Below are 12788 nucleotides of genomic sequence, written 5' to 3' on the forward strand. Positions count from 1 at the left end.
ATGTTTTTTTTGAGAAAACATTTTCTTGAGAAAAAATAAATTTTTGAGAAACTTTTTGAGAAAAAAAGATTTTGAGAAAAAAAAAATTTGAGAAAAAAAATTTTTTGAGAAAAAAAAAATTTGAGAAAAAAAGATTTTGGAGAAAAAAAAATTGAGAAAAAAAAATTAAAATTAAAAAATTGGGACCCAACATTACTGTACCTTACTGTACTGTACTGTACATTACTGTACACTACTCTACATTACTGTATTACACTGTACATGTTCTGTGTTCTAGATAGATCTGTGTGTGTGTGTGTGTGTGTGTGTGTGTGTGTGTGTGTGTGTGTGTGTGTGTGTGCCCCTACTGTGTGGTGGCCCAGTGTGGCCCTGCACTGCCTATACTGTTTGGTGGCCCAGCCTGGCCCTCCTACTGTGTGGTGGCCCAGTGTGGCCCTGCACTGCCTATACTGTTTGGTGGCCCAGCCTGGCCCTGCGCCGCCTACAGGCCAAAATTTGGTAAAAAATATTAAACTTTCTGTGATTATGAAAAGTAGAGACACATTTGAAGGTGGAAAAGTTGATGGTCAGCAAGGGATATTGATTTTTGTATTATGTTTTTTAGACAATTGAACAACTGCTGAACGTGGAGTTGCAGATGCACATACATACATACACACTACCCCATTCTGATTATGTTGTGAGGATAAAACTGGGGGTTGCGAACCACCGTCCACCATGCACGTCTGAGCAAATAAATGCACTTTACCACATGGGGGAGCCAGTGACAGAATGTCAGCCGCGAGCCTGTTATACGCTGTCCATGGTCCTGAAACCTAAACTCTCCCTCTCTCTCTTACCCCGGCCTACTCCTGTAGTAAATTAATCTTACCGCACGGGGGAGCCAATGACCGACTGTCAGCCGCTGTCCATGGTCCTGCAACCCAATCCACTCATCCACACGCTATCTATCTATCTATCTATCTATCTATCTATCTATCTATCTATCTATCTATCTATCTATGTATCTATCTATCTATCTATCTTTCTATCTATCTATCTATCTATCTATCTATCTATCTATCTATCTATCTATCTATCTATCGATCTATCGATCTATCTATCTATCTATCTATTTAATAATATGAATGTAGGCCTATACGGATAGATGGATATTAGATAGATTTCATCACGTTCAGGGCATCTCGTGCAGTCATCACGGGACCGACGTTGCAGCACCACGCGCGAGCCGTGGACGCGTCACGCGTCGCGCTCGCGCTGCGAGAGTGGGCAGAAAAAAAAAAAAAAGGAGGGGGGGGGGGGGCTGTTACGTCACAGGAAACGTGGCAACGTTCCAGCACTGACCACCCCCGCCAAACCCCCCCCCCCCCCCCCCCCCCCCCCACACACACACACACACACACCCTCCCTCTCTGAAAATAGATCCCCAGGCAGGCAGGCAGGCAGCCTATCCGCTGCATCCATAATTCCATCCACAACCCGACCACACTCACGACACATAGGCTACACCACCGAGTCTGACTCTGAAACAAACCGCAGGGAGAAAGAGAGAGAGGGAAAAAACTGACGGTGCTGCATACGTTTATCAAAAGGCCAGTCAGTGTTGCAATCGCGATTATTGTTATTAATTCATTAATTAATTTAGGTGCAGTGATAGTCTAGGTGAAGTTTATTGGTGTAAAAACAACAAAATAAAACAAACGCAGAGATGTCTGTCGCGGGGTTGAAAAAGCAGTTCCACAAAGCTACCCAGGTAAGATGAGACTGGCTGTTATTTGTTTTATATCTCCTATGTAAACGGTGAAAAATGCATCAATAATGCACTTGGCTGATGTTGGTATATTCGTCTGCTGGTGATAAATAAAGCCGCATATATCTCTTATTAACGTATGCTGCTGAATGTTGCGGAACACCGTTTGGGTGAAGCGCGCGCGTGTGAATGTGTCTATGAGTGTGTTTTCTCGTGTTTTTCCAAGTGGGCTAACATCACGGCCTGGAAACGGATATATTGATGTGTTTTATATTTGATACATCATGTTTACATCCCAAGATGCGAACATAATTCAGTGTATCGGACATATTGTGTCCTCCCGCCTAGACTAGGGTCCTGCTATATCCTCTTTCCATCAGCAGCACCATGCATGCAGGGATGATATTATGCAACCAGCCGAGAGAGGACACAGAGCCAAGCCATACCTCCACTCTACACATTACTGTACATTATGCTATATTGCATGGGCCTATTATCCCCAGCATTATGTAACCGACTTTCACCTTTGACGTCGACGACCCGATCTGCTTAGGTTTCAATTTGATTCATCACGTTTATAGCATCAAAGCAGTGGTTGCTGACGTGTACCCTACATCAGACATCTGTTTGTGTATCTACTAGGCCTACCTACCCAGGCTTGTCAACTCTCCTGGATTTCCCAGGAGTCTCCTGGATTTTGAACCCCTCTCCTGGGAGTCTCCTGGATTGGCAAATCTCCTGGATTTCTCCTGGATTTTGTATCAAACTCCCAAAATTCACCAGAACACAGGAAATGACATCTACTATGTTACATTTTTTCTGGGGGAGGACCCCCAGACCCCCCGCTTTAGGGGTGGGGGCAATGCATGCAAGAAAGATCATACAGATATTAAGTAATGACTTAAAGATGAGAAATCATTATTAAAGATGTCCTTTTGCTTCAGTCATCAAATCTGTACACCAACATTTGGCATTTCTAAGGCTGAAATTGTACACACATGCTAGTAAAGTAAGCCTGATATATGTATCAAACATGCACAAAATTCAACAGAACACAGGAAAATATATCTATTAATACGTTTTGGGGAGAGGACCCCCCAGACCCCGGTTGGGGAGTTCCGCGCACCCCCCAAAAATAAATCTCCTGGATTCTGACAGTCCAATGTTGACAACCCTGCTACCTACCTATGTTTTTCGAGGCAGAGAAAAAAGCGGATGTGCTGTAGGTAGAAACGCATAGCCTATAAATTATGGATGATTTGCATTGAATTGTGAAGTGAAGTGAAACACAAATCGCCCATTTCACTCAATTCAACTTGAGGTGATTTGTGTTAATCTGATGGCGAAATTGGTGATTTGCGTTGAATTGATGCATAATAGTGACGTTATTGATTGTTTCGAATTGATGGTGGAATTGGTGATTCTGCCTTGAATTAATCATGAATTGTGAAATAGGTGACTTTTTGCTGAATGAATGGTAAAATGTCACTGTGTGACTTGTGTAGCCTATAGCAGATGTGTACAGTAGGCTATTATGTGTGGTGAGGTGTGGACAGCGGTCCTCTGTCGGAGGAGAGAGAGGGGAGAGAGGGGGGGGGGGAAGCCTTCACACGCAACTGGGATTTCCTCCAGCATCCATCCACACACTGCTGCACCCCCTCCCCTCTGTCCCTCTCCCTCTCTCTCTCTCTCTCTCTCTCTCTCTCTCTCTCTCTCTCTCTCCCCGGCATCCCTCCATTCTCTGTTCAGTGAGATTGGGGATGCCAGAGAGAGAGAGAGAGAGAGAGAGAGAGAGAGAGAGAGAGAGAGAGAGAGAGAGAGAGAGAGAGTTTACGATGTACCATAAAACCTTTTTATGGTTTCTGTTCTGGCATCATTCCCGATTAGAAATAGAGGAGAGTAGATAGAATGGGTCAGAACAGAATGGAATGCACTACTAGAATGTAGTAGAATAGAATAGAATAGAATAGAATAGAATACTACAATAAATGATGATAAGACAATAAGGTAGACTGTCTCTGCCTCTCTCCCTCTCCCTCTCCCTCCCTTCTTTCCAAACATTTTAAACAAATATGGCATCAACTGGGGGGGTATGTGGCCTAATGCGTAAATCCAACTGGTGGTCCTTGAAATGGACACCATTGAGAATGGCTGCTTTGGTGCTACACACAATGTGTTCTCCCCATGGTCCACCCAGATTAGATGAGCCTTTATTGTCTTGATTGTCCCAGTGGGATTTGTTTTTTACAGCCTGTTCAGCATAGAAACACACAGGGAACAGCAGTGGTTCTCAAGCTTTTCAGGCCGCGAGCCTCCAAAATAATTATATTTGAACAGGGGACCCCCCCCCCTCCCCCCTCACCCTGACAAGCACTTGGAAGCAAATATTGTGAAAATAGCTGATCGGGCATTGTGAGCTGTGTGTGTGTGTGTGTGTGTGTGTGTGTGTGTGTGTGTGTGTGTGTGTGTGTGTGTGTGTGTGTGTGTGTGTGTGTGTGTGTGTGTGTGTGTGTGTGTGTTGTGTCTGTTTTTCCTTCTCTCTTTCTTATATTATTTTACAATTTGACCCATAGTTTTTATAGCATAGTTTGTTGATTGCTTTTGATCCAGTTATGTTTGGCTCCAACATCTGGCTTTGTCTGGGCTCTGAAGTGTGGCCTACATCTGGCCTACATTTTGGCACAAAACGTAAAAGAAATGTGTTGTATGCCCAGGGTCACATTGGCCAAGCTTCGTGGGACGCTTAATGGAATTAACTCATAAATAGCACTTTTTTAAGGTATTAAAAATGTCTTAAAAGTCCTTAAACACAATACATAGAATCTCCAAAATACTTCCAATAAAGCACACATATATATACATACATGTCAGTGAGGCAGTTGGTTTTATGCTGCAATGGCAAAGTGGACCAAAACGCTCGCTAAAGTGAAGTTTTTTCCACTTCCGAAAGTTCCGTATCTGCATCCAGATGGCAGTGTAGCCGAGTGATGATTGAGGGGGTGATCAGTGTCATCTGCTATTGTGAGTGCTTGGTGAGTGATGGCTCTGTCCTTAATGACGTCCTGAGAGTATTTGGGTGTGGAAAGAAAGACCAATGATTTGTGTGATGTGAGTGATGCTGGTTTTAAATGGATTTTTGTTGCACATTGTCAGTTATGTTGTAAAAGCATGGGGAAGCAAGGTTCATTATCAAGATTAATTTGAACTTTGATTCATAGCATATAATAACAAGTAATGAATATGCTATACACTTTTGTTTTTACACTGCCCTCATACGTAGTTCTCTGACCAGGTCTGTCGCCTACTGTAAATATTACGGGTGCAATTGGTTTAATTGAACAAAAATAAAACATCCATTTAAATTAAATATAATAATATAATAATAATATTTTCAAAAGAGCTCACCACCATTGGACAATGTAAGGCTGGAGAAAGCTATTCGAATTATTTGTATTTGTTGACATATAGTACGGTACATCAACGTTTCGATACATTTCTGGACCCTCTGGAACAGTATGGGTTGAATCTTGCTTTTGTAGAGTAACAACAAGTTGTGGGGGGGCAACTCTGACTCTGAGCTTACAGATAACACATCAAGACTGAGTATAGGGCATATTAGGCAGTGCAGTGGTGGAAAGTTTTATTCAAGTACTGTACTTGACATGAAACTAGCTGAGGCTGAACCCTAGTTTGTTTTCCACTTCAGGTTAAAAACTACAGCAGGGTAAACCTTATAGTAGAGAGTGATGTTATTGATGTATGCAACACAACTGAAGCTAATGCAATTCATAACGGGGTGTGTCAATACCAGTGGTGGAAAGTAACAAAGTACATTTACTTAAGTACTGTACTTTGGTATTTGTACTTTACTTGAGTATTTCCAATTTACAATGCTTTTACTTCTACTCCACTACATCTTGGATCCAAATATTGTACTTTTACTCCAATACATTTATTTGAACATTTAGTTACTACTACTAGTTACTTTGCAATGCAGGTATACATTATAATATTATAAAACATACATAAACCACTTTAGCCCTATTTTATACCTTGACTATTTGAAAATAGCGATCTACAAGCTCATAACGCGTTGCGATGCAACGCGTTGTGAGCTTGTAGATCTGCTATTTTCAAACATTTAGTACTTTTCCTTTTGGTGCTTTAAGTACATTTGGATGCCAACACTTTCATACTTTTACTCAAGTACATTTTGAATTCCGTACTTTTACTTGTAACAGAGTAGTTCTATATTGCAGTATTGATACTTTTACATAAGTAAAATATGGGAGTACTTTTTCCACCACTGGTCAATAGGGCTGTTAAGTCTCATCATTTTGTAGGCAGAGGAGAACCTTTGGGGCCAAAAGGCCCCAGCGCCCGTGAATCTTTTTACTATTTTTACTATTTACACATTTTTCTTCTCTTTGTTGTTGAAAGGACAGTGGTAGAATTATACTTTAGTCGTTATTTTTGTCTCGGATCTGTTAAAATAGCGAGGGACAGATATTTGACAATAAATCTGCTTAGAGTTCTGACTACAAAATGATGTCAAGGCTTAAAAGCCCCATACTGTCTCTCATGCTTGCACATCGGCATGCCCTTGGCTCTGGAACACACCTATGAAAATCTAACACACGCCTTTGTTCCAAAGGAAAACATATACCGTAATAATAATTTTACACACTCATTATTCATTTGTTTGGTGCAGCTGTTTCCTTTACTATGCCAACAATTCTGCAGTATTTCTTTTTACTTCACTGGAGTATTTCCAATGGTCAATACCTCAACCTATAGAGGTCTGGAGAGAGAGCAGGTTAACAAACATGGCTGTGGTTCATTGTGCCATTCTGGCTAACAGCATGTCATCTGAAACTCATCTATATGTAAACGGCGGCGCCAGTGGCTCATAGTGGGTTGGAAAGGCCTTCTGGTGATCAAAAGGTCAGCGGTTTGCCACCCTCGGCGCGTCCAGTCTGTGTCAAAGTATCCCTGAGCAATTGACACTCATCTCGTAACAGCCATCAGCTGGCTGAAGCTGAGACTACATTTCCCCTGCCACCCGTTTCAGATGTTATCATGCCATGCAATGGCAGATTATCATGTATTATCAGCCGATTGTAATGGGCCAGTATTATGACCATGCTGTGCTAACTGAGTCAGTCAGTAGGCTGTCATCAGCGATTATTTGGGATGATAAGCGTTGTGCTTCATAAGTAATGCAATTGCACCTTCTAGTGGTCAATGAAAAAAAATGAAAAAAGGGAATCCCGAGTAGGATTTGAAATCAATACCTTGTGTTTCCCAGCCACCCGACACTACTGCTCACACCACACGGCTAATAATAATGATAATATCGGCTGATAAGAAGTGATAATTGCCGAGGATATCAGATGATGATGTCCAAAGTGAGTGCCCCTGCGGGATGAATAAATGTCCACCTGAGGAAGTTAGACATTTATTGTGTGCTGGCTAGTTTCTCACTTGCATGGTTGATATTATTGAGCCTGAGCCGCGTGCACCTTGAGACATTTGTTTAATCTGGAGTGTTGCGGGCAAGGAGAGAGAGAGAGAGAGAGAGAGAGAGAGAGAGAGAGAGTGGGAGAGGGAGTAATCAAGTGAAAGTGAGAGAGGGAGGGAGTGAGCTGCGGTTATTATTAAATCTGTGAAGTCTCACATGTAATGAGTTGTGTCCATGTTGACAGAGAGATCTGTCTGCTGCATCAGCCTTTCATCCAAACAACACTGTGATTTATTTCCCAGACACTGGGCCAGACTCGGACAACTTTTTCATCCAATTATTTTCCTGTTCATTTTCCAACAACACATCAACCCATTCTCTTTTGACTCTCAGCTGAGAACGCAATGGAACCACTGCTTTAGACCAGTGGTTCTAAAACTTTCCAAGGTCTCCCCTTGACTCTGACAGTGTACAAATGGAACCAAATATGGACCCTAACTGGATCCAATTGGTTCCATTTGTACACCAATCTGGCTATCCATCGTCAAGAAAAGGGACCGCCCACTTGTCCCTTTTCTGTGCTTTTCTAGCCAGCTACTACTTTGTCTCGATAGAATGTTTGTACACTGTCAGAGTTACAGACTTTTAAGGGTCAATTTAGACCCCCCCTAAAGGAACCTATAGAGTCTCTGGAATCCACTTTGAGAACCACTGCTTTAGACCAACGGTTTTCAAACATTTTAATTCCAAGGCCCCCCAGATTGGTGCATTAGGCCATTTGGTTTAATTTGTACACTCAAAGAAATACAAGTATTACAACCGGTTGTGATATATTTTTGGTTAATTTCCCAGCCCTAGTAGCGCATGTATATCTTGTTACTGTGTGTACCGTATTGCTGTTGCACCATAAAATCAGAACGATGAAACAATATGGCTCCTATAGTGTCAGATGAACCCCTCCTGAATCTGGTGGTGAAAATGACAGAGCGACAGGAAGTTGTCGTGAAAGACAATATGAATATATTCATGAGCGGTGGATTTCTGATCGGAGGGAGTAGTCATGACAACAACTTTTTGTAGGAACACTTTTATTTGTAACACCCGCAGGCAAAGCACCGAAGCGACTCATTTCAATCAGAACACAGGGGAATGTGGGGCTCCTTGAAAATTGCCCTATGACTCAAAGTGTTTCCCAACAAGCACACACACCCACACAAACATACACGCACGCACACACACACGCACACACACACGCACGCACGCACGCACGCACGCACGCACGCACGCACGCACGCACGCACACACGCACGCACGCACCGTCGCACACACACACACACCCGCACGCAAACACACAGCAAATAAACATAAACTAAATTTGTTCACAACACATAATAAATCCACTAACACATTCCCATGGTGAACACTAACTCAATAACACAATAACAGAACAATAATGCACATAAAAAATGTGCCCCAAGGCATGCTGGGAAATCCTTTCCTTGGCCACTAATAGCACAGATATAAAAAGCTAGATACTGTACCTCATCCACTGCTGCAGTTCATTGGTGCGACTGGTAAAACAGGACTGGCGGAAGTGTGGAAGGCACTCTGACACTCAAAGTGACTACTGACCGATCACAGCGTGTCTTTTTCGGGACTTAGATTCAATTAAAGGGAGCTTTATTGGCATGAGGAGACAAACGTTTACATTGACAAAGCAAGCGCCTCTGGGGAAGAGGGAGTCCCACCTCTGATTGGCCCTACCGAACGCCCCCTTCTGTGACACACAAGAATTCAGGAAGCTTACCTTAAAAATGCCAGCCCTCTTTCACCAACGCCCCAGAGCCGGAGGAGGCGTCTACCTTTCTATGTCTATAATAGCGCTCGACAGGGATGTTTTTTGAAGAATGTAAACATTGTTACTGTCAGGCAGAAACCTTGTATATCCATATTTCAAAATGTCTTTTCAGTTTAACCCCTTTACCCCTATTTTATACTTCAGCTATTCGGAAAAAAGCAGATTGCGGATCTGCTGTTTTTGAATAATTACCTACAATTTGGGATAATTTCGATTTACATGGGGTCCCTGGCACAAAACAATGTTTCAGGTGGGGGTCCGTGGCCAAACACATAATAATTTGGGGCGTCCTTGGCATGAAAACATGAGCTTTGAGAGTCACTGCTCTAACTAGCTCCTAGTGAGCAAGGCTAGTTATGTGCATGGTTTCCTCTGCCGTATGTGTGAGAAGGAGTGGGTGAGTTTAATTCACTGAAAGGCTCCATATGAATGCATCATTTACCTTCCTCGTTCCTTTGTAGCACAGCTTGTTTTAGCAGCGTTGTAATTACACAAGCACCCTGTCGTTGGCTGTTTACTGTTTACTATCTGGCATCTTGTAAGTCACTGTGGAAGAGAGCGTCTGATACATGATGCAATGGTAAATTTTGTGCAGCTGGTTGGATTATAGACGGACACACGCGCACGCACACGCACACAAACGCCTGTGCACGCATACCAACGCCCGGGCACATGCACCAATGCGTGTGAAAGTGGGCACACATGCAGGCGGACACATTGACAAGCAGGCAGACAGACAGACACACAGACAGACAGATGGATGATCTAATTTAAACCACACCGGCAACTCTTAGGGAACCAGCAAAACATGGTGGTCTCATAGCTTATTAACAGAAGTGTGTGTGTGTGTGTGTGTGTCTGTGTGTGTGTGTGTGTGTGTGTGTGTGTGTGTGTGTGTGTGTGTGTGTGTGTGTGTGTGTGTGTGTGTGCGTGCGTGCGTGCGTGCGTGCGTGCGTGCGTGCGTGCGTGCGTGCGTGCGTGCGTGCGTGCGTGTGTCCGTCCTCAGTGTCAATTAAAATGTTAATTCAATGCATTCAATGTACAGCAGCCTATATTCCCATGTTTCTGCCTTTCTATTTCTCATTTCTGTCTGTCTGTCTGTCTGTCTCTCTCTCGCTCTCTCTCTCTCTCTCTCGCCATCAAGGCTTGGTGTGATCCAGTTTATCTGCATGGTTTATTCATGGGCATGCCAGACACGCTTACACACACACACACACACACACACACACACACACACACACACACACACACACACACACACACACACACACACACACACACACACACACACACACACACACACACACACACACTCTGGACTGCCAGTATGTAGGACATCTTCTGTAAAGAATTGGTTCTGGTTGGTACCCTAGTGTCAACAAACAACAAACAATGCACATACAGGTACGGTATATGTATATATAAACTATAAAATAGGAACAAGGCATAGCACATTGGAGAAAACCTATGCGCACTGGTTTGAAAAGCAAATATATCACTGTCCAAATACGAAGTCCATGCATTGGTCCTGCAATGCAGTTTGTTTGTTTGTTTTATCACTTTATTCCATGCAGTTTAAGCCCCTACATTGAAGTTAGATGTCATGTCCCCAGTTATGAGTAGGCGGAGATCTCTGATCCTTTCCATTCTTTCCCTTTGTTTCATTTTATAATCACGCTCAATATAACTTTAACCACTCAACGACTTTTTTAGTCATTGAGTGAAAAGGGGGGTCTGTGTTGTACATGGTCCTCATTGTTTCCACCTCTCCAACAACCCCTGTGCGACTCGGGGGTTGTGGGATCTTATTGTCACAGATGACAAACCAAGAAATAAGACCCAGGGAGGAAGGATGGAAAACTGTCCCTTATAGAGGGTATGGGCATGACATCATCATCATACCTTAAAGATGGGGTCCCATGATTTCCCCCCATAAAACATGATTATCTACTATTATGATTATAGTAGGAGGAAGATTCTTTCCAGAAAAGTGTACAGAAAGAGTTAAAATTATGTTTTTATGTGGCCACACCCACCAGTGCATTGGTATGCATGGTTGTCATGGTGGGTGGTGACCCAGCTGAAGTTAGCCACACCCACGTGTGTTGGGTGAATGGTAATTAGGGGAGGGGTTGATTCTATGATGTAATAAGCAACTGTGTTTTTGGAACGGCACGTTTGACCCACAAGATGGCAGCCTCCAGCTAAAACCCAAATAAAAAGAGAATGCATAATTGCTCATAACAACCACACCAGGGGGTCTAATGAAGTACTGTCAACCTCCTAGACACATGAAAACCAGAAAAAGTACAAAACTATGGCACCGCCTCTTCTGGCCTTGACAGCCCATACATCCAAACAGAAAAGTCCTATCTGATTGCATTAAACAACGTCAAACCTTGCCACTCACTTTGCCACTCGATTTGCCATTCACTTTATGCATGCGCATAACCTCTATTCTCCCTGTTGTTCATTCCTGTGCAGATTACTGCAGAACAACCTGTTATTCACAGGGAATCAGGGATAGCCTATACACAATTGCAGAAGAATTATTTCAAAAATAGTAAACAGCAGATCTACATACATTATATTATAGTGTTTTGCTGCAATTGCTGCTATGACTTATTAAAGTGGATGCAGTACAAAGCCCTAGCATTATGTAATATGTGTTCTCAGTGTGTTATGTTAAAAAAAACGAAAAATAACAAAAAAACAATTGCTTTCAAAAATCTTGTAAAACACAAGCATTTGTTCTCTCTGCCCTCTTTGTCTTGTCCTGGGGGCGTGTCCGCGGAGGCCCGCTACTGGTACTGCATGTTTGCATATTTTGCATATTTAAGGCACTTGGGCACACAGGAAAAGAGTTGTTTATCTTGTTATTTGATTACGGGACCGCTTTGGGGGATTACGTTATCCTTATATGGTGTGCGGTGTTATGTCATGGTTACATGGTGTGCAGCGCAGAACTCATTATACGCCGCACCAGGCACGTGCACACATAGACATCAAAGGGGGCTTGAGCCCCTGCCCTTTTATCCATCTGTAAAAAGTGCCCTCTCAATACCATGAATGCAGTTTTTACTAAGGTGAAAGAAACGCAAATGCCCCCTTTCCGTGTCATACCTGAAGGCAGCATTCAAGAGAATTGCCTTGTCCAAACTCTCCTGAACTTTAATGCAGCATCTTATGTTGAAAGAATTGCCCTCTCTGTGTAGAAGTCAAGCATTGAAAATAGCCGACCTCTAAGCTAACAGCGCGTCGCAGCGCGACGCGTTGTGAGCTTGGAGGTCTGCTATTTTAAATATATTTATCAAAAGGCCCTTTTAGAAATGTCAGCCCCTGCCTCTCTAACATTCTCTGCACGTCCCTGCGCTGCACACTTGCACATAATGGAGTATGTGTAAATTGTACATTGGGTAACATTTAGAAGTACTGTAGGAACCATGCAGACCTTCAAGCACCTCAAAGCATGCTATGACCAATGTGTGACCCGTGTACATTAAAACGCATTAAGACCTGAGGCCGATTATTCAAACGCTAAATGAGTAGTTCTCACACTACTACATATTTCTCAAAAATGTTCCAAAATAGCAGACATACAAGCTCGCAGCTCGGCACGAAGTGACGCGCTTGTACATCTGCTATTTTTGAATAGCCAAAGCAAATATTTTAAATGACACAGCTGCTTTCCCAGTTTTAATGTGGGTTCATATTTCCTA

General features: G+C 42.9%; 1 protein-coding gene across 3 annotated transcripts in view; it reads left to right on the forward strand.

Moving 5' to 3' along the window:
- Positions 1-1708: 1708 nt before the first annotated feature.
- LOC308298216 (endophilin-A1-like) overlaps positions 1709-12788 on the forward strand; it is a gene marked incomplete at both ends in the record, with an annotated part of 52890 nt that continues 41810 nt past the window's right edge. For all 3 annotated transcript variants that reach the window (XM_080741775.1, XM_080741776.1, XM_080741777.1), the window contains one exon: positions 1709-1753. In XM_080741775.1, the coding sequence (XP_080597901.1) occupies positions 1709-1753 (45 nt within the window). The remainder of the gene's footprint in view (positions 1754-12788) is intronic.

The sequence above is a fragment of the Nannobrachium achirus genome, assembly GCF_963921795.1.
Source record: "Nannobrachium achirus genome assembly, chromosome: 14".
Taxonomy (NCBI): Eukaryota; Metazoa; Chordata; class Actinopteri; order Myctophiformes; family Myctophidae; genus Nannobrachium; species Nannobrachium achirus.